Below are 25,648 nucleotides of genomic sequence, written 5' to 3'. Positions count from 1 at the left end.
TCTTTTCTTCTTTTTTTTTTGGTTGTTTTGGGTCTTCGTTGCTGCGCGGGCTTTCTCTAGTTGCAGCGAGCGGGGGCTACTCTTCGTTGCGGTGCGTGGGCTTCTCATTGTGGTGGCTTCTCTTGTTGCAGAGCATGGGCTTCAGTAGTTGTGGCATGCAGGCTTCAGTAGTTGTGGCTTGCAGGCTCTAGAGGGCAAGCTCAGTAGTTGTGGCGCACGGGCTTAGTTGCTCCGCGGCATGTGGGATCTTCCCGGACCAGGGATTGAACCCGTGTCCCCTGCACTGGCAGGCGGACTCTTAACCACTGTGCCACCAGGGAAGTCCCTAGACATGCATTTCTTGAAGGCAAGAACTGGATCTTATTTATGGAATACCAAGTATGTAGTACGGTGATGGAGCACAGTAGGTTCTCGATAAACAGTGACTATTATCCCAGCAACTAGCACCCTAAGACCAGTATATACTAATTACTCAAATATTCATTGAATGAAAACATATTGGTATGTTCTTGCCATCTGCCCAAGGCCAAAGGACTGCTAAGACACCCAACCTATACCTTCTATATTGTCAGAAAGTCCAAGATCTACTGCCATAGTCAAAGAACTTGCACTATATTTTCTTTTTTTGCTTATTGGCCTCTGTATTAGTTTCCTGGGGCTGCCATAACAAAGGACCACATGGCTTAAACAACAAAAACTTATTTTCCTACAGTTATGGGGGCTAGAAGTCTGTTACCAGGGTTACTTTCTTCTGAGGCCTCTCTCCTTGGCTTGCAGTTGGCTGTCTTCATGTTCACAAGGCATTCGCCCCCTACATGTCTCCATGTCCAATTTTTCTCTTCTTGTAAATACACCAGTCATATTGGACCAGGGGGCCACCCTAATGACCTCATTTTAACTTAGTTACCTCTTTAAAGATCCTATCTCCATATATTGTCACATTCTGAGGTACTGGAGATTAGGACTTCAACATACAAATTTTAGGGGGACACAATTCAGTCCATAACAGCTTCCTACTACACTGTGAGCTTCTCAAAAGGCAGGAGCTATAACTTAGGCTTTTTTTCTTAGTATCTGCTAGGCATAGCAGAGTACCTGGAACACAGCAGATTCTCAAATTATTTGTGGGATACATAAATGAAGGACCTTCCAGGAGTGTAGTCCAAATCTATGGAGTGAGGTCCCTTCCAAATTTGGTGGCCAGCACCAAGAAGAATATGGCTTTAGCCTTTCCCTGAAAGAAAGTTAACGATACTGTCATGGTCTCCAGATAGCCCACTGCCAAACAGCCATCTATATAGCACCCAAAACTTAGCAGAATAATAAAATCCTTAAGAATAGACACCCAAAGCCAGTTGACAATACCCTCCTCCCTCCAGACTCATTCTGATACACCAGACTGACAGCATCATGCATGGATAGAGTCAGATTCAAAGTCAAGAGAAAACAAACACTTCTCCACCTAAAGAACAAGATGTAAAAGCTTAGACAAATGGTTAAATGGACATCTGCCTTTTCCTACCCAAAAGGAAACTTCCTCCCCTTCACTGTTCTGTGTGATTTTGGTGGGCCTGTCAATTATGTAGCCTGCCTTCCTCACTATCAAGACAGACACACGACCTAATAAGTACCCCCCTCCCAGGAATTTGAATCCTAAGTTGGGTAACATGAAGACAGGAAATAACTTCAGGGAGTCAATTAAGCCAGTACCATGAAGGGTTCCTGGTTCACACATCCCTGAAACAGCCTCAGTTCCTACCTTTCCAAGACTTGATTGAACTGTCTTTGTTTCTGAGACCTACTTGATAGTCTTTCCCAAAAATGTCTTTTCCTTAAATTAGATTGTGCTTATTCTGTAGCTCTCAAAGAATCTTGACACATATAGTGGCCCCTAGAAGTGGGGTGTGGGTAGTGGTGGATGTAAAATATGGAAATAAAACAGGCAGTGAGGATTCCCTCATCAGTGGTTAAGAAGTTGTGTTCATCATACCTGCTATGCCAGCACAAAGCAGCCAACTACATTATTCCCTCCCATATTTTGGGACACAGTCCACATGCCTCCCCAGCCTAAATCTTTGGGAAGTTGATAGGAAAATCTCAAGATACTGGAGTGTGTGGCTATTTCTGACAGCTTTTGGTAAAGTCCCAGAAATGACTTAGGCCATCTTGGCTGAAGCTATCTGAATGCAAAGAAGAGAATTCTGCCTCATGTAAACTGGCCCTTTCTCCTGGTAGGAATCCACGATGACAGAGTCAGATCATGAAGGACTTTAAATTTGAATCAATGCATCAATGAAAATGCTAGAAAAACACAGGAAGTAAGGAAACATAGTGAAAGATAAGATTGGGATGGAGAGAATGGGGCCAAGCCTGGTCCCCCAAGTACCTCCTGATATATATTCCCTCCCTGCAAAGAGCTAAGTGCTGGAATAAGGCCACAGGGTAAGGAACAAGCTAGCATTGCCTTTATCCTAGAGTCAAAAAGATAGGCACCAAAATTAAGGGCTGAAGGGTGGGCAGAGAAGCAAGGCCTACTTCTAAGAGAAATCCCCAGGCTAGGGCCCAGAGGCAAACATTGATCCACAGAGTGAAAAATGCATATAGACCAGCAGGGGTTACATTGAGTTAAGCTGCCATTGAAACCATGGAAAATAAAAACTTGTCACTGCCCCAAAATCAATCTCCAGGTATCCTAACTCATACCACCAGAATGTGAGCTGCCTGAAATAATATACCCCCATTAGGAAAATCCTTTTCAAATTTATCCATGGAATTCATATGAAGCAAAAGAGCAAGTTCAGCCATCGCAGACACATAAGGCAGTGAAGTACACCAACCGTCCATACATGTATCTCAAATATTGAAGGAAAAAATCTAATCATGGAGCAATAATAGCTAAATACAATGACCTCTATAACATTCAAGACTATTACCAACCTAACATCCAAGTTAAGGTGTACCAGCAACTTTCTACAAAAAACACAGGGACCACACAATTTATATGCAGACAAGGAAAAACAGGAAGAGATCGACTCTGGAAAACAGATTCTATGGTAGAAATAAATGTAGAAAGAAATTATATTTCTTGAGCTGTACTAAGAGAATAACTTTGATTTACAAAGAGCCTAAATCAGATACTGTTTATCTCAAACTGCCTACATCCTATCAGTTTATATGCTGTGATACCTGGGAAGTTGGTTACCAAACAAAGCCATTTCAAAAGGGGCTGCTGGATAGAACTCTGCGTGCTGGCCCACCTTCCCTCTGTGGGAAGTGAGCTCAGATGCTGTAATGTACCATGCAGGACCACAGTATCTGCGTCAGTGGTTCCTAGAGTGGTCCCTCCAGGAGCACTACTGGCATAAGGCATCCTTTTCTTACATCTTCTTGGAACTCTGTCACCCACAAGCAATACCACCTACACTGCATTTCTATTAAATGGCACAGAATCGCTTGGAAGCAGAGAAAATGTTTCAGTTTCGTATGGCTAGGATCTGCCCCTTACTTGCTTAGGGTGGGGAAATGTAATTGCCCAGACCCGCTGCATTCACCCATCATTGTCATTAACTGCCCTGAGAAAAGCCATTAGAGACAAACTATAAGGAATATTTATACTTTGTGAGCAAAGGAAAGAACATAAGGTGGGTGGAGTCACAGATGAGCAAGGGCAGGCTGAGAATGATTCTGCTGAAGATATTTTAACACTGATGAACACTAGGCCATCATTTGGCTTATTAAAATAGTTCTGGGTAGTGAGAGAGAAGCTGGCACATTTTCCTGTAGATGAGATAGCCCTGGGGGTTTGAACAGCAGTTGCAACACAGCTGCCATGGCTAAAACCAAGCAAGTACAGATGTCACACCAAAGTAGAAGCAATTTCATACCATTCCACACTGCCAAGTTCAAAATGCCAATGGAGGAAAAGTATTGAAGGAAGTCTTTAAAATAGACCAAATAACTACTTTAAATATCAATTCTGTGTGTAATTAAAATTTTTGCTGTTGAGGTCCATGAGTGACAGTTACCACTGTTTAGAGAGCTCAGTCAAAAATCTCCCTGCTCGGCAAGATGAACGCAATACAAGGTGCTGTTCTTCGAGCTTGGAACAAATTGAGTCACTATACATGACACTTTATAACTCCAAAATGTCTTTTTAAGAAAATGTCCTTCTAGGTAATTTTTTTCTCCTTCAATGGTTGTTTTCCTTATAAGTAGAGCTTATCTATCACTTCCTATGTTCTTAACTGGTATACAAAAGCACATGGCACCATATCGCAGTACTCATTTCCCTGAGAAAGATAAGCCAAACCGACTTACCAAAGGCCCTCTTAGGTTCTATTAACTTCAAGGTAAAGAGTTCCTCTTTTTTTAATTCCTTTAACTTCTTAGCAACATCAAAGTGACGCCACCCAACGATAGTTTCTCCATTGATGGCTTCAATGTGATCCCCCACACAGATTGTTTTAACTGAGTCAACTATGCTGCCATCTTTAATTCTCTGAAAGAAAATGAAGGGTAATACTTAATATAAAATAGCACTGTGTAACATTACTTATCATGCTGTTGAGACATTACATACAATATACTGACATATCAACAAGGCAGTTTAATGTTCAGTTAAAGACAGAAGCCCAAACAACAAAGACAACCATCCTACTCCCAACCATTCTTCTTTATCATTCAGAATTCAGCTTCCATCACAGTCACCAGCTCCTCTGAGCAGCTTTTCCTGACACCTCCCAGCCCACTCCAAGACTAGGTAAGGTGCCATTCTCATGTCTCTGTAGTACTTTCTGCTACATAAGTTGAGCTCTAAGCTAGGTACTTTACATTCGCCATCTCAATTAATTTTAACAACCTTTATGAGAGCCTCATGTCTTGATCAGAAGATCAAGGAATTTGCCAAGTTCAACAAACCATACTGCAATTGCTCATTTATCTCTCAGTCTCCACTACTGAACTGTAATATCCTTGGGGACAGAGATGGTCTTCTTCACCACTGCCCTGTGCCTAGCACAACGTCTGCACAGAAAAGTCCCTCCATAAATGATTGTTGAATCATTTCAACATGAGGCCCATTACATCAGAATAAAGCTTGAGCTTTTTCTACCAGCTACAGTTTTCTGTTTTGGTTTTTTTTTTTAAATAAATTTATTTATTTATTTATTTATTTTTTTTTAGCTGTGTTGGGTCTTCGTTTCTGTGCGAGGGCTTTCTCTAGTTGCAGCAAGCGGGGGCCACTCTTCATTGCGGTGCACGGGCCTCTCACTATGGCGGCCTCTCTTGTTGCGGAGCACAGGCTCCAGATGCGCAGGCTCAGTAGTTGTGGCTCACGGGCCCAGTTGCTCCGCGGCACGTGGGATCTTCCCAGACCAGGGCTCAAACCCGTGTTCCCTGCATTGGCAGGCAGATTCTCAACCACTGCGCCACCAGGGAAGCCCCCAGCTACAGTTTTTTAAACCTTAGTTACAAATGCAGGACAAGAATTGGTACAACCTTAGTTAAGAATATTGATACTTAAGAGACAGATGTGGTTACCAGTTGGGGAGCCAATGAGAAGGATGTTATACCATCACTGTTCATTCATGTATTTTAGGTGAGGAGAACTTAGGACCCAAGGAGAAACATCAAATTGGTCTTTCCTAACTCTATCATACGTATGTACAATACATCAGTAGTGCAGAGTTTCAAGATGAGGTGTAAGACTCCCTAACATAATCCTAAGAATTTCTGAAAGGATTTTAGGGACAGAAGCTCCAGAAAACTCTGCACAGGTAACAGCCCCACAGAGGATGTACAAATTCTTCAACAGCGGTGAGGAACACGGCAAAATGCAGGCCACCGTCTGCCTCGGGCATCACAAATCCTTTGTGAGAATGACAGGCTGGAAATATTAGGGGCTGCTGCTATTGTGTAACTGAAGTGTGTGTATTCCCGACTCTTGCCAGGTGGAGTAACAACATCTTCTGAGTCAGCAGGGGATTGATCATTGCATCCACGAGTTGAGAGACAAACCGATCTCAAGTACCCCAACATCTCCATAATACTGTCATAAGAAAAAACAAGTTGTAGAAGACTAACCTAGAAAGGTTGGGCATTTTTAATTTTTAAATTGTATTACAATACACCAAAACTTACAGTGGGTTTCTTTTTTACCCCCCAATTTTAAGAACACTGCTATGTTCATTGTAATAACTGTTAATAGGCTTTATGCAAATGACACAATAATGCTTATTCACACGGAGATTATTGTCATTACAGGTAGTTAATTTTAAAGGAAAAAACCCAGAAATTTCATAATCTAAGTGACAATTTTTTTTAGTAAGTCCATATTTGACACATAAACTAGAGAAACAAACAAGGGTAACCAAAACAAACCACTCAGTACAACTGGAGTTTCTAAACTGTCATAGAAACATAAGTGAGATTAAACAAAAGACTAGAGTTTAAAGAAACAAAGCAAAAAAATCTAATATTCTGTCATCTAACCTTTCTTAAGTCACTAGAGAATATGAAAATCTATAACTCTGACTTTCTTAATTTTTATTCTAATTTGTTTCTTGATACATTCTGAACCTATTTTTTCCTTTGATCAACTATACCATACAAATTTCAGTTCCACATATTTTTAGTTTAAGACTTACTGTTGTAATTTTATTAAAAATAAGCACTATATAAAACTAAATGAAAGACTTTAAAGACATGTATGAATCTTACCAGTAAATTAAAGGGCAGAGTAACAGAAATCTAGGGTCACCAGGGCCTATGAGTAGCCACAGGTCACAAGAAAGGTGCCCAGAGAGAGGGAGGAAAGGCGGTTACCAGAAGTCAGCAGGTAGCAAGGTGAGAATCCAGGTGGGCAAGAGGAAAGTCAAAGCATATGTAATCATCAGGGCCAGTGGATAAGAATCTGGGATGAAGAGAGAGGAAAACCAACATAAGAAACTTGGAGAAGGGCACCATAAGGTGAACCAGATATAGAGGCAAAGTGGGAGACACTGATGATATATTTTGTGGGTGACCTGAGCCTTAGCTTCCTAAATAGATAGAATAAAGAATGAGGTAGCAACTGAGACAAGTTTCTGCAATTTAATATACTTTAATAATCATACCATAACTTGACAGAGATTAATAATATTGCTAAAAGTGCTACTCAGGCACAAAGGACCAGGAAGAAAAAAGAGGCATTAATTCTATATTTATATTTACTGAGTTACTTAATATCATTCTCTTCAATACTTAGAACTTTCTCTCATCTGGCTTTGGAGCTTGATGCTGCAAAATGTGAAGACAACATTAAATATTTTTGGAAGGTAGAATTTACAATATTATTAAACTTAGAGGTTCCCAAACATTTCAGACCGTTATTATATTAACTTCTATTAACTCATCCCATATAGTTACAAAATTCTATCTTCTCATCACAGATCAGCAGAACTCTAGGGTGGCATCCCACCATCCTCAAAGTCTTAAGCACTGACTCGAGGTTGTTTGAGCCGACCCTGCCCACATGGTCAGCAACTCTGAGTCTCTGCTGCTGACCCTCCAAACACTGTCCTAAAACCTTGTTCATAATAATAAACATGCAGATTAACAACTGTAAATAGCTATTTCATTTAGTCCTAACAAGCCTGGGAGGGGAAATATTTAATATTCCTTTAGTGAATGAGGAAATCAAAGCACAGTGATGACATGGCTTAACCAAAATAACACAGCTAATGAATAAGAGAACTGCTTTTCAAACAGAGGTGGTATAATTATGAGACATCATGCTCTTTCCTCAAAACACTCCCAATCAAACAGATCTAACTAACCCAAATGTCTGGTTAAGAAAGAAAGAAAGTCACATGAAGAATTCAAGATCTTCTGACTCAAGACCAGAGTTTGGGGTTGTAGTTATCCAAGATGATCTATCACCTTGATAATCATTTTACGATACGTAAGTGTATCAAATCAATACATTGTACACCTTAAATTTACACCATGTTATATGTCAGCTATACCTCAATAAAACTGGAAAAAGGTGACCTATCACCTTTGAACTATTTTTTTTTTTTTTTTACAAACCCCACCCTCCTACTTTACTTTTTCTTACCTCTACTAAAGCTGTTCTTCATCTATATCATGGCCTCCAGATCTCAAATATTACCTCTTTTCTCAGATCACCACTTCTATTCTTGCTTTACATGCCTCTTCTCAGAGATCCTACCTTCCGTCCCAGAACTGCCCCCGCACCCGCCCCCTGAGTCCCTTGACCTTGTACAATTATTAGTTCTGGATAATTAAATAATCAAAATATTAGAAATATACGAGTACCATATTTCTCAAAGGATCATGCTAAAATGTGATTTAGTTCTAGTAAAGTAAAAGTATCCCAAATCATACAGATTTCTATAAGAAGATATTCTGAAAATGACAGTTCTGTGGTTATTTATAAGTTATTTCAATTCTAAATCAACTTAGGTTTTCATTTCTTAATTGCATACTATAAGCCCTTATTTTTATTTTGAATCTAAAAGTATTCTCTTCTGTTAAACTAGGGATCAGCAAACAACGGTTCATAGGTCAAATCTGGCCTACCACTTGTTTTTATACGACCCATGAGTTATGAATGGTTTTACCTTTTTTAATGGTTGGGAAAAAATAAAAGAATATCTGTGACATGTGAAAATTATACAAAATTCAAATTACAGTGTCCATAAATAAGATTTTACTAAAAGACACCTATGCTCATAGTTTAAGTATCGTATATAAATTCTGTGCTACAACGTTGAGTTGAGTAGTTGCAACAAAGACTGTATGACCCTAAAATTTAATGAAGCCTAAAATATTCACTACCTGGCCCTTTATACACAATGTACGTCAACTCTGGTCTTGGAACTATTTTAGGAATTTGTAGAGTTTGTTGTAAGTATACTCTGATTTTTCTGATTAAGTTATTTATATACATTTTCCTGGGAAATGTTAAGACTTGGGTACAAAAGTTATAAATGTTTAAGTCTGCTGTCTTTCCACCTGAAGAGGCTTATCAGTGAGAACCATGCGGTACTAGTAAATACATTTCTCTTCCGTCGATCCCATCTCCTAATTATGTGATGATCTGTTGTTGTTGCTATTATTAAGGTATTAGTTATCAATTATAAGTACTATCAAACATTTCAGAGGTGTCATCAGTTTATACCCAAATAATCCTATAAAGTAAGTGCTAATATTCCATTTGAGAGAAGGCACAGAAATGACTTTAATGACTTGCTCAAGGTTACACAGCAAGTAAATAAATGGTTGAAGCAAGACCAAAAGCAGGCCTGATTCTAAAGCCCATGGTCCTATGCACCACACTGCATTGCCTTCCTAATCATGGACTCCTTCCTCCTCACCCTTGTCTGAATCCCCACTACACTGTCCTCTTACATCAACCTTCACTGACTTCCAGCCACTGCTAAAAGCATATCAAGTACTCATTTCAGCAGCACATACACTAAAATTGGAACCATACAGAGAAGATTAGCATAGTCCCCAAACAAGGATGACATGCGAACTCTTGGAACATTACACTTTTTCTGCTTATCTTGGCAAAAAACACTGGAAGAGTGAGCCAGAAATTAACAAAATTGATTACTTTAAGGAGTGGGGAAAATGAGTAATGGGGATCACAGAAGGAGCGACATCTCTGAATACATCTTTTATTATAGTTTTAACTTTTGAAACCATTTTACATACTCAGAAAATTAAATCAACATGAGAGGAAAAACTCAAACTCAATTTGAAGAGAAGCAAATGGATTCAACAGTATTTCAAATGAATAAAAATCATGGGGTGGCGGAAGGCGGGGCAAGTGAGAACCTATTCCAAGTTAACTCCTGAAGAGAATACTTTGTGTACATACATTTAAAGACAAAAAATGCATACAAATCTTGAACTCTTAATAGATTTTTCAGAGTACGAATACAGCAATTCTGAAACTATTTTATGTATATTGTAGAACTAAGGAAATAAGTAAATATTTCAATAATTTTGAGAGCAAATATTTTAGTAGGGAAGCCAAGGTAGAACCTTGTGGGGCAGGACTGGAATTGGAGGCATAATTATGAAATCATAATTCCTAAAATACATGTTTTCTAACCCTTTCTGTGGTAACTGAAAGGACCTAGAAACACTGACACTCAGGTAGCAATGAATGCATGCAACCAGCTTCAGATCTTGATTTTGAAATACCCATCCTCACTAAAAAAGAGAGCTCCTTGAAGAATGGTTGATTCCAAGCCTGGGGAAAAGAAGATAAAAGATGATCGTAGTGGGGCTTCCCTGGTGGCGCAGTGGTTGAGAATCTGCCTGCCAGTGCAGGGCACACGGGTTCGAGCCCTGGTCTGGGAAGATCCCACATGCCGCGGAGCAACTAGGCCCGTGAGCCATAATTACTGAGCCTGCGTGTCTGGAGCCCGTGCTCCGCAACAGGAGAGGCCGAGATAATGAGAGGCCTGCGCACCGCGATGAAGAGTGGCCCCCACTTGCCACAACTAGAGAAAGCCCTCACACAGAAACGAAGACCCAACACAGCCATAAATAAATAAATAAATAAAAATTAAACTTAAAAAAAAAAAAAAAAGATGATCGTAGAACATCTTGTTGTACCAGAAGGAAGGAATTGCTCAATAAAATAATGGGAGGCAGGTCAAAAGGATACAGGATCCAGCTGAAAAGGACTCCTGCAGGACAAATCTCAGGAAATTGGAGCATCAAAATAAATGATGGTAATGGACCCACTGAATAAGAAACTGACAACAAATAAGTACCTACTGTATAGCACAGGGAACTCTACTCAATACTCTGTAATGACCTACATGGGAAAAGAATCTAAAAAAGAGTGGATTTATGTATATGTATAACTGATTCACTTTGCTGTACAGCAGAAACTAACACAACATTGTATAATCAACTATACTCCAATAAAAATTAATTTAAAAATCATGTGTCCATTGCTAATAGATAATAAATAAGTGGAGTGCTTTATTACAATAGAATATTTTTTTAAAATATATAGGAAATGATGGAATTAGAAAGACCGCCATTTTGCAACCATTAAAGACCAAGTCAGGCAAGACTCATCAATAGATGCTAAATTTGTGGGGTGCAAGTAAGAGAACAAGATATATACATAATCTCAAAGTATCTCCCCACAAATTATTAATTACGAAGGAAAATATAACTTTGCAGTGAATAAGACTAGCAGATACTACCTTACACAAGGGAAAAAATTAACATCATGAATAATGAGACAAACCAATAAAATGCACCTTCTGAGGTAATACACTGAGAAGGACACAACATCACTTATCTAATTTTCCTGCCAAAAATGCATAATAACCTGTTTCACAACATGAAGAGACATCAGAAAAGTCCAAATTGAGGGATATCCTGTAAAAGGCTGAGGAACTATTCTAGAGTAAAGATGACTAAAAAGACATGATAACTAAATGAAATACATGATCCTGTACTGGACTTATACCAGGAAAAAAATGCATTGCTAGGACAACTGATAAAATTGCAATATGGACACTAGATTGACAGTATTGTATCGCTGTTAGGTTTTCTGAATTTCATAACTGTACTGTAGGTATATTAAAGAGAATATCTTTGTTCTTAGAAACTACATTCTGAAGTATTACTGGATAAAGAGACATAATATATGCACTCCACTTTTTCCAATGGCTCAGGAAAAATTACATATATGTATATGTGTGTGTACATATACACACACATACGTGTTGTGTTTAAGAGAATAAAGCAAATGTGGCAAATGGTAAAAGTTTTTTGAGTAAAGGGTATCATGTGAGTTCTTTGTGTTATTAGACTCTTTCAATAAGTCTGAAATCATGCCCTCCACAATTTTTAAAAAATCATATCAACCTTGTACACAGTATGATATTCATTTCTCTTCTAAGTTGAACTGTAAATTGGAGGTTTGGCTTAGGCTCCACTTTCTCTTTGACACCATGTTCTCTGTCCCCACAGGCCTAGTGACTAGTAATCTGAGGCAGGCACATGTTTGAAGGGGCATAAAAAAATAGAAACACAAGCCCTGGACATCAGAGGCTAAGGTCTAAAACACTCATGCGTGTTTGCAAAACTTCCAAGCCCTTCCCTGCTGACATTAGAATGGCATTGCTCCATGTACCTCATGTCCTGAGCTTCCCCCAGATAATCCCACATGACTTTCCCAACTCACGGATTTTCCATTTGGTCACCCACTCAACCTTCAGCAGAGTCATATCTTTTGCAGAGCTAAAAATAGCCGTTCTATCAAGTGGGAAGTTAAATAAAGTACTATTTACAGTTAAGAAGATAACTTCCCTAAGGCTATTTTTTTCAATGATGACAATGCATCAGCAAATCAAGGATTTGGACCAAAAAAAGGCATGAAACTTTATCACTAATTCTAAGCTCAGTGGGTAGGATTGCCAGCTCTGGAGTCAGATCGCTTGGATTCAAATCCTGAATTTGTCCAGCTGCATAACATTGGGCAAGCTGCTTAACCTTCCCAAACCTGTTTCTACATCTATAACAGTTGATAATAGTGCCTACCCAGAGATGAACCTCACAGACATGTGAGCAAAAGCCAGAAACAGCAGAGTACATAATATGTGATTCCACTTTCATGAAGTACAAGAACAAGCAAAACTATGGTGATAGAGGTCAAAATAGTGGCTACCTTTGTGGGGGAAGGGTATTGACCGAGAAGGAGCACAGGGGAGCCTTCTGGGTGATGGAAATGAAATTTCCCTTACTCTGGGTGGTGTTTACACAGATCTGTAAACATTCGTTAAAGGTGTACATCTGTTACATCTCAACAAAAAAGTAATTAAAAAGAAAACATGATACCAAATGGAATTGTTGTGAGCATTAAAATGAGAAAACGTATGCAAAGTGTCTAGTACCTGACAAGCATTCAATATAAGTCAGTGTTATTACAACTACTTATTACAGGGAATTCCCTGGTGGTCCAATGGTTAGGACTCGGCTCTTTCACTGCCGAGGGCCGGGGATTTCAAGGAACTAAGATCCCACAAGCTGTAATGCACGGCCAAAAAACACCCAAAAAAACAAAAAAACACAACTACTTATTACAATAATAGAATTGTTATTTAAGAGATGAATCTTTTCACCATTCTCAGTTCTTAACAGTTTTTCATACCATTTCAAACTTCCTTCTTTTGCCTTTGCAGCTCTATATTGTTCTTTGTATTTAGATAAAGTAATTACAGTTGACCCTTGAACAATGCAGGGGTTAAGGGTGCTGACCTTCTATGCAATGGAAAGTCCTGGTAAAAAATCCCACCGTGTGAACAGTTCCCCATATTCACAGTTCTGCATCCACAGATTCAACCAACCCTGAACTGCATTACACCGTAATATTTACTACTGAAAAAAATCTGAGTGGACCCACACAGTTCAAACCTGTGTGGTTAAACAGTCAACTGTATATAGTTCAGATATTTTTGAAGAGCATTTTTTTAAAGTAAATAAGGTGGTCAAAAATATGTGCACTTGGAAATAACACAAAATCAATGGAAATCAGCATGGAAGTCACCACATGTTGAGGAGCAACAGACCTACAAGAGCCCATGAGGATAAGTAGGCACCAGAGCCAGGCTTTCCTTTTCAGTAAATGCTAAATTCTAGAGGAAGTTTAATCTGAAGGAAAAAAAAATCAAAAAAAAAAAAAAATTCAAGGAAAGAGTAAACCAAAGAATGGTGTTGGAACTTCCCTGGTGACTCAGTGGTTAAGAATCCGCCTGCCAACGCAGGGGACGCGGTTCGAGCACTGGTGCGGGGAGATCCCACATGCTGCAGAGCAACTAAGCCCGCACACGGCAACTCCTGAAGCCCCCGCTCGCCTCAACAGAAAAGCCACCGCAATGAGAAGTCCGTGCACCGCAACGAAGAGTAGCCCCCGCTCACCGCAACTAGAGAAAGCCTGTGCGCAGCAACGAAGACCCAACCCAGCAAAAATAAATTAAATAAAATAAATTAATTTTTAAAAAAAAGAATAGTGTCTTTGAAACATTTTTTAAAGGAAACATTACCAATCTATCCATCGCTGTCGAGTCAGCTCTCACTCCAAAGATCATTTCAAACTTTCTTTGACCTGGTAGATTTTCATATAATATAGATTATATGTTACCCTTAGTTAAGTCACACAGTTATTTTTTAAGACTTACCTTTATAAAAGCATAGCCAGCACCATTATCTGTAATGGTGAGACCAAGTGAATCCTCAGATTTATACACATTCACTTCTTTTTTGATCCCTTTCACATGGGCAAATATGAAATCTTCAAGACCTATCTGTGCTCCTAAGAGTTTTCCCATGTCAACTTTAGGTGTATTTAAAGTGCAATATAAGATCTGCAAAGAGAAAGAAATATTTTAGGTCAGTTTCTACCGGAAAACATTCTGATCATTAGTTTATTTAATAAATACTTGAGTGAAATAGTCCTCAATTTATGATGTAAGCAGTTATATCATTAACATTAGGCGATATGAACTGTTTCCTATAGGCCAAGCTCTGTGTTAAGCAATTTATATCCATTATCATATTTAATCCTCACAATAGCTTTATAAATACATTATCATCTCCATATTACCAATAAGAAAATCGAGACTTAATGAGAGTAAGCAATTTGTCTAAGGTCACAAAGATAGTACTTGTCAGAGCCAGGATTCAAGCTCAGGTCTCACCAACTTCGTAGCGGTTTACACTCCTATGTTACTTGCCATTTACAATGCTGACATCGAAGGTTGTGTTCCCAAAAGTGAGGTCATGATATGTATACCACAGTGAAAACATAGGCAAGACTATTTTGGAAAATTCGCTTTTTTAAATGAGGAAATTTTTATTCATTTTTCATTTTTGTGCTTAAGAAAGTAATTAATGAATGAGGTAGTAAAACAAAAATGTCTAAAACATGTCTAAAATGGACCTCGACTAGTCCAATCCCTTGGCTTTTTTTTTTTAATAAATCTATTTATTTATTTATTCATTTTTGGCTGCATTGGGTCTTCACTGCTGCACACGGGCTTTCTCTAGTTGCAGCGAGCGGGGGCTACTCTTTGTTGTGGTGCGTGAGCTTCTCAATCCAGTGGCTTCTCTTGTTGCAGAGCACGGGCTCTAGGCGTGTGGGCTTCAGTAGTTGTGGCATGTGGGCTCAGTAGCTGTGGCTCATGGGCTCTAGAGCACGGACTCAGTAGCTGTGGCGCACGGGCTTAGTTGCTCCCCGGCATGTGGGATCTTCCCGGACCAGGGCTCGAACCCGTGTCCCCTGAGTTGGCAGGCAGATTCTTAACCACTGCGCCACCAGGGAAGTCCCAATCCCTTGGCTTTAAGAAAGGGGGAACTGAGGTCTGGAGAGGCTAATGCAACTTGATCAAATTCACTTAATGGTAGAAACAGAAAGACTGAAATGGTGAGAAGTTGTGTGGAGGTTTTAAAGGGACTTCTTACGTTTACCCAGTCTTTATTTGACCTCATTTTCCTTCAAAAATACAATTCATTTTACTAAAATCTGCAGTGCTACTCTTAAGTTTGCCAACCATAATTTGGGTAATTTGTGAGGCCCAGATACAAAATGGAAGAGGAGAAGGAGGGTTAAGAACATGCCATTGGTTTCAAGATTAAGTTCGGGACTTCCCGGGTGGCACAGTGGATAGGAATCCGCCTGCCAATGCAGGGGACATGGGTCTAATTCCTAGCCCAGGAAGACCCCACATGCCAAGCAAAGCAACTAAGCCCATGCGCCACAACTACTGAGCCCGAGTGCCACAACTACTGAAGTCCATGCGCCTAGAGCCCGCGCTCCTCAACAAGAGAAGCCACTGCAAGGAGAAGCCTGTGCACTGCAACGAAGAGTAGCTCCCGGTCACCGCAACTAGAGAAAGCCCGCATGCAGAAAAGAAGACCCAATGCAGCCAAAAATAAATAAAATCTTAAAAAAAAAAAAAAGATTAAGTTCAATAAATAAATATTTATTGAGTACCATCTACATACCAAACAAAACTTTCTTTTGGTGGTGGGGGCCCTCGGCAGTGAACGCACAGAGTCCTAACCACTGGACCGCCAGGGAAATCCCTAATACAGGTTTTTTATATCAAAATGGCTAAATGAAAATTTTTACCTTTTGTTATCAAGTGACGTTTGCCAAAGATACAGTCAGCCTTTCCTCCATCCCTGAGACTTGCTTCAGCCCTCACTTCCAACCCTCTCCCAACCTCCCTGAGTTTCACACCATTCCTGATTCCCCTGGAACCTTGAGCTTTAATGCATCCATAAGCCTCTGGAAGCCCAGAAACTGTGCAATTACTATTTGTTAAATGGCTTTTTAAGCCCTATCAAAATATGTCTGAATTGGAACAGCTCTCCCTGCTCTACAGTTAGAGGTCCAGCAAGGTTGGCAAAGCCCCTATCAAATCCCAGAGGTATATGAAAGGTACTAGTGATAAGGACGAGGAAGAGGCCAAAGGTACAGAAGAATTAACGTCCACAGGGAAGAACTACTGCCGCCGCCCTTTCCTCTTTTCACCCAGGTCTGTAGTGAGCTGTTCTAACTGGTGGGCCTTTAACACAAAGGGTTGTTAACCTTTGTGTCCCGATGAAGACATAATATATTCGGCTTTATAGTTACTCTTTGCAAATACTCACTGGTGTTAAATTTTTATTATTCACGGGGGGCGGCGAGTCATTTAAGCCAATAATGGCTCCTATTTCTTATTCCAGTTGTGAAGTCAGTGGTATAATTAGTCCACTAACAAAAATCATTAATCATGGTTAGTCAGGGGGAGGTAGTATGCATAGAAAACAGCTTTTCTGGCTTCCTTTCTCAAAATGATGGAAAGTGAGTAGAACAGTTTTCTCCTTGTCGTTTTTTCCCATGAAAATCTGTTAATGGTGCTCATAGTGGATCCCAACCACCACTAATAAGCAACTTACCAAGTAGACCGATGATCTTATTTGCAAAGCAGAAATAGAGACACAGACGTAGAGATCAAACGTATGGATACCAATGGGGAAGGCGGGGGGATGAATTGGGAGACTGGGATTGACATATATACACTATTGATACTATGTATAAAATAGATAACTAATGAGAACCTACTGTATAGCACAGGGAACTCTACTCAATGCTCTGTGGTGACCTAAATGGGAAGGAAATCCAAAAAAGAGGGGACATATATGTATACGTATAGCTGATTCACTTTGCTGTACAGTAGAAACTAACACAACATTGTAAAGCAACTATACTCCAATAAAAATTAATTTATAAAAAAGCAACTTACCAAGTAGACAGGAAATAAAACATTAAAACATAATGATGATAAAACAGGGTAGGGGAAAAAGCCCCAAACAGGAAATCCCACACAAACTGAACTTCTAGCTACTAAGCTACTTCCTTTCTTTCAATCTTTTCACATGCTTCACTACAGAGCAAATATTAGATTTCCTGTAGATATAACCCTTTCCCACTGTGCTTCCTCCCCTGCAGAATAACGTTCCACTTCGGGCAGCCAGAAGTTGGCAGCCAAGGCATCGGGGTTTTCTTTCCTGGAAGGAGTAGAGCCATGGAATAGAGCTCCACAGAAAGTTGTGTTGAAAACCGGCAGAAATGTAATGGTCCCTGGGAGGTGGAGTAAGAGCCCTCTGTAGCAGCAGGTAACTAAAGCTCCGCAACTTCAGATCAGTTCCTCAAGGGAGGATAAAAACCTATCACTCACATGATCTCAATGCCCAGCCATCAGCAAATACATCTGTATGTCATAAAGTCTAGAGATTCAAATACTCCTCGTAGATACTGCATTTTGAACTGAAAAATAAGAAATGCTTTCTAAATGCTGCAAAGTTCGTGCTCATTCATCTACTCACAATCATCTATTGGACACGTGCTTTTTGTCAGGTTCTGTGCTGCACGCTGGGTGTACAAAGATGACTAGGACCAGTCCTCATACACAAGGAACTCCCAGGCTGGTAGATGCTCCACTGAGGTACAGTGGGGCAACATAACCCAATTGTAATATAACAGTCCTGGATATTTAAACCAAAAAGGAACCACAAATACACATCATGAAGCTTCCTACCTCCATTCATACATTTTCTTCAATCCAAAATCTAAAAGGCCTGCCCGCCCACCCCCAACTCTACCCCCATGCTCTTGTCTATTGAGACTCTGTAGGAATGTGACTGCCCGGGTGGAATCACTCTTTCCACTTCACTCACAACGTTTAAATCTAGCACCTCATTCGAGTGTCTGAGTCACCTTGCCTTCAACTCCAATTGGTGTAACACGTATCTGTCACCCTCACTCAGAGAGGCGAGATCTCAGTCATCTTTCTCCTACAATGTCTAACACAGTGCACTGCTCGGTTTATATCCGAATGTCACTGCACATTCACTTACCTCGTTTAATAAAACCTACCTGTGTACCAGGTTTTATTAACCTCATTTTGTGGATGAGAAAATTATGACTTCATCCAATTAGCACAGCTAATAAATGTTTAATGTTAAAAGAAAGAAAAAACAATACAAGAAAAGAAACACTGAAGTGGTTATATAATCAATGTTCCTCTAACAAATACTTGGTTACAGAGATATACTAGAGAAAAGATATACTAGATAAAAGTAGTACGACGTAGTACTTAACGTCATTTTTTATACTCTCTGGTGCACAAACTAAATCAAAAGAAAGTAAACTCAGGGTAAGGTACCATATAAGGAAAATTATCCATCCATTAGATATACCTTTCTGATGTTTTTTCATTGTAAAATGAAATCCTTAACATCTTCTGGGGTATCTATATTTGATGCTTTACCACCATCATTGCCAATTTTCATAAGATTGATGGAGTTCTCATGACTATTCCACTTTCTAGAGCAGTACTACTCAATATAAATGTAACAGAAGCTACATAATTTTAAATTTTCTAAAAATCACATTAACAAAAGATATAGGTGAAACTAATTTCCTCATATAATCCCATATATCCAAAATATCATTTCAACATATAATCAATTATTTTTAAAACGAAATTGAGAGTTACATTTTTATTAAGATTTTTTTTCCCAATCGCCCAATTCATCACACCACCATCCCCACCCACCACCGCTTTCCCCCCCTTGGTGTCCATACGTTTGTTCTCTACATCTGTGTCTCAATTTCTGTCCTGCAAACCGGTTCATCTGTACCATTTTTCTAGGTTCCACATATATGCGTTAATATACGATATTAGTTTTTCTCTTTCTGACTTACTTCACTCTGTATGACAGTCTCTAGATCCATCCACGTCTCTACAAATGACCCAATTTCGTTCCTTTTTACGGCTGAGTAATATTCCATTGTATATATGTACCACAACTTCTTTATCCATTCATCTGTCGATGGGCATTTAGGTTGCTTCCATGACCTGGCTATTGTAAATAGTGCTGCAATGAACATTGAGGTGCATGTGTCTTTTTGAATTATGGTTTTCTCTGGGTATATGCCTGGTAGAGGGATTGCTGGGTCATATGGTAATTCTATTTTTAGTTTTTTAAGGAAACTCCATACTGTTCTCCTTAGTGGCTGTATCAGTTTACATTCCCACCAACGGTGCAAGAGGGTTCCCTTTTCTCCACACCCTCTCCAGCATTTGTTGTTGTTTTTAAGATCTGGTGTATATTTACCCTTGCATTTTATCTCAATTTGGACTAGCGACACTTAAAGTGCTCAATATCTATATTTGGCTAGCAGCTACCATATTAGGCAGCTCTGTTCTAGAATCCCATGTGTTTAACAATTTTATACTTTGTATTTTTCCCATCTCCATGTAACTATACATGTCACTCCCTCGGCCAAAAATGCCATAGCTTAAACTCAACTTCTAAACCCAGTCATATCTGTCAAAATCTTCCCCATCCAATAAAGTCTAACTAAACTACATTTTCTAATAACACCCTAAGCTAATGTTATTCCTTCACCTTCTATATACCTATTAAATTTCATACATTTGTTGTGGAACTTACCATGTGCTGCTTTGTAAACTTTTAGCAGGTAAGGATTCATCTTATTGTCACATTTGTCTTATTGCGTGCCTGTCACCATGATTTATAGGAGATGTGGCTTAATGAAAGGAGAAAGCTATTGCCCTTTGGGGCCAGATTTGTTATTGTGCTGGACATCAATATCTACAGTACCCATTCCCCTTCCCCCTCAAGTTTCATTCCTCATTTTAAGCCATATGGTAGCTTGGGTAGGAGTGACCCATCCTCAGTTCCATCAGAAATGAATCGTAGTTAGGTTTAAATCAGTTAATGACTAATTCATAATCCAACTTAAGCCAATAACATACAAGAAAGAATTTGTTGGGGTTTCTGGGGAAGGAATCTTCTTTTCCACAGAAGCTCCTAGAAAGGTGTCTCTATCCCTCTGATGTGAAATCTAACTACTGCAGCTGTCACTTCAACATTAGAAGACTGACCCTGGGGACAAAGCTGGCACATGGAGAAGGGCAGAGACTCTAGATCCAGCCTCACCTAAAGGCAGTCAGTAATGGACACTGGAAGTTGTCCACCCCTTTCATCTCCTAAGGTAATCTTCCGATATCAGGTAGCTATACTTCGTGTGTGCTTTGGAGGAAAATGATTCACCTCCTGTGTTACAGGCATAAGGCTTAGACTAGTAGAAGTGGTGATTTTAGGAGTAAGCATGTGGCCCGGTCCTGGCCAACAAGACATGGGAGGAAGACGTCCAGGAAGCCTCAGGGAAGTATTTTTTCATTCCTAAGAAACAAACACAGTAAAAGACAATCCCCTCTTCCCCTGGATGTTCCCTTACCTGTATGTGACCTAGAAACTTCCACCACCACCTGACTATCAATGCAGGAAGAGATCAATGCCAAGAACGCAAAGATTTCAAGTGAACCTAGGTCCTTGACTTGGTGAGTTGCTCTGTTAACCAGCTCTGGAACCCACTATGCCTCTTTTATGTAAAATAGAAAGTTATTTGTCTTAGGCAGTTGAACTAGCTCTGTGCTGCTTGCAGCTGAAAACATCCTATCTGATACACAGCCCTATCCCAGAATGTTTAGTTACACAAGCCAATAATTTCACCAACCCATTGTGGGTTGGATTTTCTGTTGCTTTCAACCAACAGATTTCTAACTGATAGAATCATTATCCTTTGTATCTTCATAATTCACAGGGGGGTTTTGTTTTGTTTTTGGCCACACCCCACAGCTTGAGGGACCTCAGTTTCCGGACCAGGGACTAAACCCAGGCCACGGCAGTGAAAGCATCAAATCCTAACCACTAGACCACCAGGGAACTCCCCATAATTCACAGTTGAAAAGTTCTTTCTACCTACTGTCTCATTTTATCCTTAAAAAAAAAAAAGATAACTCTGAGGTCTATGGTGAATTGTGTTTCCTTTAATGCACTGAAGTGATATGCATTCTTATCCTAATTTCATACCTATCAAAAATCTCAAGAATAAAGTAAAGCTCCCCTTACTTCCAGTATCAGCAAAATGGATATCTAGAGAGGAGCTATGGTATACTTGTAATGGTTGTGAAAAAGAAAGAAAAATAGAAGTAAAGGAAAGAAGGAAACAATGGGTTAAGAGGTAAGAGACCTGGATCTAGTCCCAACTCTGTACTCTCAGTGAGCTCAGCCATTTGACCTCCTTGGTCTTCATGTACATCCTGGCATTCGTAAAGCTTGGTCTACATCACACAGCTGTTACTAAAACTCAATAAAAGACTATACATAAAAGTGCTTTTTAGGGCTTCCCTGGCGGCGCAGTGGTTGAGAATCTGCCTGCCAATGCAGGGGACACGGGTTCGAGCCCTGGTCTGGGAAGATCCCACATGCCGCAGAGCAACTAGGCCCGTGAGCCACAATTACTGAGCCTGCGCGTCTGGAGCCTGTGCTCCGCAACAAGAGAGGCCGCGATAGTGAGAGGCTCGCGCACCGCGATGAAGAGGGGCCCCCACTTGCCGCAACTAGAGAAAGCCCGCGCACAGAAACGAAGACCCAACACAGCCAAAAATAAATAAATAAATAAACAAATTTAAAAAAAAAAAAAAAGTGCTTTTTAAACTAAAAAGCTCTAAAGGTTATTATTAGTATTATTCCTGGAATACAGGTGCTTCTTGAATAATATTTACACCTATGCTTGACAGCTTAAATTGCATTACTTTTCCTGAAAATTAGATTTGCTCCTTTTTGATGTCATAACCAGGATGGATTTCATGTTCCCCCATAAATTACATTATCCTTCAACTTTTTTTGTTGAGTATAACTCATGACCATATTCTTACCATGCATTTATATTTCAATAGCTATTTTTCAGTTCTTATCACATGGTTATGATTATTCACCCTAGAAACTCAATATGGCTAGGATGATAAGAGTCTGAACTACTGTATAGAGCCATTAATATAAATTAATATTACCTTTTCTCTGATGGCACCATTATATATACCACGAGTGTGCTAGGTGAATAGGGTTAAATAAATCATTTGTCATTAGTGCTTCAAAAGATATTCTAGCCCACAAACAGGTTGCAAATCTCTCCAAAAACACATCAAATTCATTTTTAAAACTCCAGGAAGTCCATTTCCAACCTTTTGTTTAATGCTTTCCTTAAACAGGAACTGAGTTGGCCCAACATTCCACATGTCCCAAAGATCTCTGGAAGAAATTATGGGCTTGTGTGGCTCGCATTACAGTATTTGGAATGTGATTTTAAATATAAGCAACTAGGGACTTCATTGGTGGCGCAGTGGTTAAGAATCCACCTACCAATGCAGGTGACACGGGTTCGAGCCCTGGTCCAGGAAGATCCCACATGCCTCAGAGCAACTAAGCCCATGCGCCACAACTACTGAGCCTGCGCTCTAGAGCCCACGAGCCACAACCACTGAGCTCACGTGCCACAACTACTGAAGCCCGCGTGCCAAGAGCCCGTACTCCGCAACAAGAGAAGCCACCACAATGAGAAGCCCACGCACCACATCAGAGTAGCCCCAGCTCACCGCAACTAGAGAAAGCCCACACGCAGCAACAAAGACCCAACGCAGCCAAAAATTAATTAATTAATTAATTAATTTTAAAAAATAAATATAAGCAACTAGAACAGTTATCTCCTGTGGTTATCTAAAATAACAGTGTTACTAAATATTTTAATACAACTACTTTCCTACATCTCAATCTACTAACCTTGTTAACTCTTTATATTTTTCTAAAATAAGCATTATAGAAATATCAGTCAATGTCATTATAGAAAATAAAGAAGAGAAAGCGGATAATAATAAACATAGTAATTAACTAAACCATACTTTCATCAGGAGTTAATACCACCATCTTTATACACGAGAATACCACTTGGATTATGTTTTCTTTGTTAATGACCAAGGCCCTATCTGGGTTATTCTTATTATCTAAGCCTCACAGACTGTTTCTCAAAAAGAGAAAAAAGATTTTACTTCCGTCTAGTTAATTGCCCTTAAAATAGCAGGAATTAAGAACAACCTGAAACTAAGGATAATTATTGAGGAGAAAAGATCACCCACTTACCCTGAGTGCTTGAACAGAAGGAAGTAATTCTAGGCAAGCCAGAGTGACAGGATTACATTACTCAAAACTCTTCCCAAAAGCTGAGAGTCTTATCCTACATGATTCCGCAAAATATATGGTAGATGTGTTGTATAAAGGAAATTCTAGAACTCAAACAATTCTTCAATGACATTCATGGAATGAGACACCTGCTCATCCCTCTCAGCTCTACCCAGTTTGGAGACTGGGTCCCACTTCTAGTAGAGCACTGTAAAAGTGAAGGAACTGGGGAGATAAAGGTCTGGAAGAACAAAAATAAAATAAAAATTGAGGTCTCATCAACATTAATTGATCACTTATGTGCACCAGGCATTTTCACATACTACCTCATTTAATCCTACAACAATTCTATGTGACAGTTATTACTATACCCATATACTATACAGATTAGAACATAAAGATTTAAAGAGATAAAATAGTTTGTGATTAAGTAGTATTTGGTGCTAATATAACTCCAACCCTGGTTGTCCAATTCCAAGCTCTTTCCCCTACAATGTTGCCTCTCTGACACCTCATATCTACATAGAGACATCCAAGTTGCTGATCACCTCCTAAAGCATTAGCTCAGCTAATCCATGTGCATCAGGTCATGAGGACAAGCATCACTTCATGCTGTGTAGAAGAGAAAACCAGCTCAAACCCCCTTACACGATTTGTCTAAGGTCACAGAGCTAGTGAATGACAGAGTCAAAACTGGAATTCAGACTTCTGTGCTTTCTCTAACCCCATGATACCATAGCTGTGATGTAAATATAAACTTGGCTTTAAACTTAAAACTCCTAGAAGTCAGAGACTACTAAGTTTTTGCTCTATGCGGAGCCAAATACACTGTTTATTTATTAAACCACCCACTTCTTAAAAGGAGTGAAGACAGCTTACAAAAAGGAGCTATTTGTAATTGGACTTGAAAAGTCAGATGTAAGACTTCTCTGGTGGTGCAGTGGTTGCAGTGGTTAAGAATCCGCCTGCCAATGCAGGGGACACGGGTTCGAGCCCTGGTCCAGAAAGATCCCACATGCCACAGAGCAACTAAGCCCATGCACCACAACTACTGAGCCTGAGCTCTAAAGCCCGCGAGCCACAACTCCTGAGCCCGTGCGCCACAACTACTGAAGCCCGCAAGCCTAGAGAAGCCACCACAATGAGAAGCCTGCACAACGAAGAGTAGCCCCCGCTCGCCGCAACTAGAGAAAGCCCGCGCACAGCAACAAAGACCCAACGCAGCCAAAAATTAAATTAAAAAAAAATTTAAAATAAAAAGTTTTTCAAAGTCAAGTGTATTATGTGATTAGTAAATATCAAAATATTAATACATTGTTTAATTTGATTTACTGTAAATAAGTAATTTTAAATGATTTCTTCCAGTTAATTTTAAAACTGACCATAACCCAAAGAAATGAATGTAACTAAACACAGACATTTAAGATCTCATGCCTATTATTTTCCCAGTATAACACATGTAACAAATTTCTAAGATTTGTTTTTTTAAATATACATTATTTTATAAATCCAGTGCCTTTGCCTTCACCTTGTCAATGGCTACAGTCATCTAGAAAAAAAGTTTCAGTTTGGAAAAGATATAAAATTGGCAACAAGACAGATATTTAGAAACCTGATACTGTATGCTCTATTTAGACCTTCATGAGGATATTGTACAAAGCCCTGCCTCGGAACTATGTAGAACTTTCTATAAATGATTCACTTCTAAATTAGCTGTCCTGGGTCAGCAGTGGCAAGTCTTAAATAAAAGGTGAATCATCCTTTGTACTGTTCCTTCTCTGGTACAACCACATTTTTTCCCAGTGTTTTTAATGGGCAAAATAATGTGACAAAAATAATTTTATCTCCTCCCCCAAAAAGAAAATCAAATCACATTTTTTAATCTGCCAAATGACTTCCCAGAGTAACAGAAAGAACATTTTCCTTTGTTAATGAAATCTAATCAAAGCAACTATGTATCAAAGAAAGGCAATCACAAAGCAATTCTTGAAACACGAAAAGGTTAAAAGAA

General features: G+C 39.4%; 1 protein-coding gene and 1 non-coding gene across 3 annotated transcripts in view; one reads left to right on the top strand and one right to left on the bottom strand.

Moving 5' to 3' along the window:
- The window catches only part of GIPC2 (GIPC PDZ domain containing family member 2), a 90,155-nt gene that overhangs the window by 47,036 nt on the left and 17,471 nt on the right, over window positions 1-25,648 (bottom strand). The window contains exons 2-3 of one of the 2 annotated variants that reach the window (XM_036832622.1): window positions 14,220-14,405; window positions 4,318-4,498 (exon numbers count right to left, since the gene is read on the bottom strand). In XM_036832622.1, the coding sequence (XP_036688517.1) occupies window positions 4,318-4,498; window positions 14,220-14,405 (367 nt within the window). The remainder of the gene's footprint in view (window positions 1-4,317; window positions 4,499-14,219; window positions 14,406-25,648) is intronic. The other variant, XM_036832630.1, reaches the window with a different exon arrangement.
- LOC118887060 lies at window positions 9,455-9,561 on the top strand. Its single transcript, XR_005017877.1, has one exon. It is a non-coding gene; the product is annotated as a U6 spliceosomal RNA (small nuclear RNA).

This window comes from Balaenoptera musculus, chromosome 1, assembly GCF_009873245.2.
Source record: "Balaenoptera musculus isolate JJ_BM4_2016_0621 chromosome 1, mBalMus1.pri.v3, whole genome shotgun sequence".
In the NCBI taxonomy this organism is placed as follows: Eukaryota; Metazoa; Chordata; class Mammalia; order Artiodactyla; family Balaenopteridae; genus Balaenoptera; species Balaenoptera musculus.
Note: the sequence above shows the minus strand (reverse complement) of the source record. Positions and strands in the feature narration are given on the sequence as shown.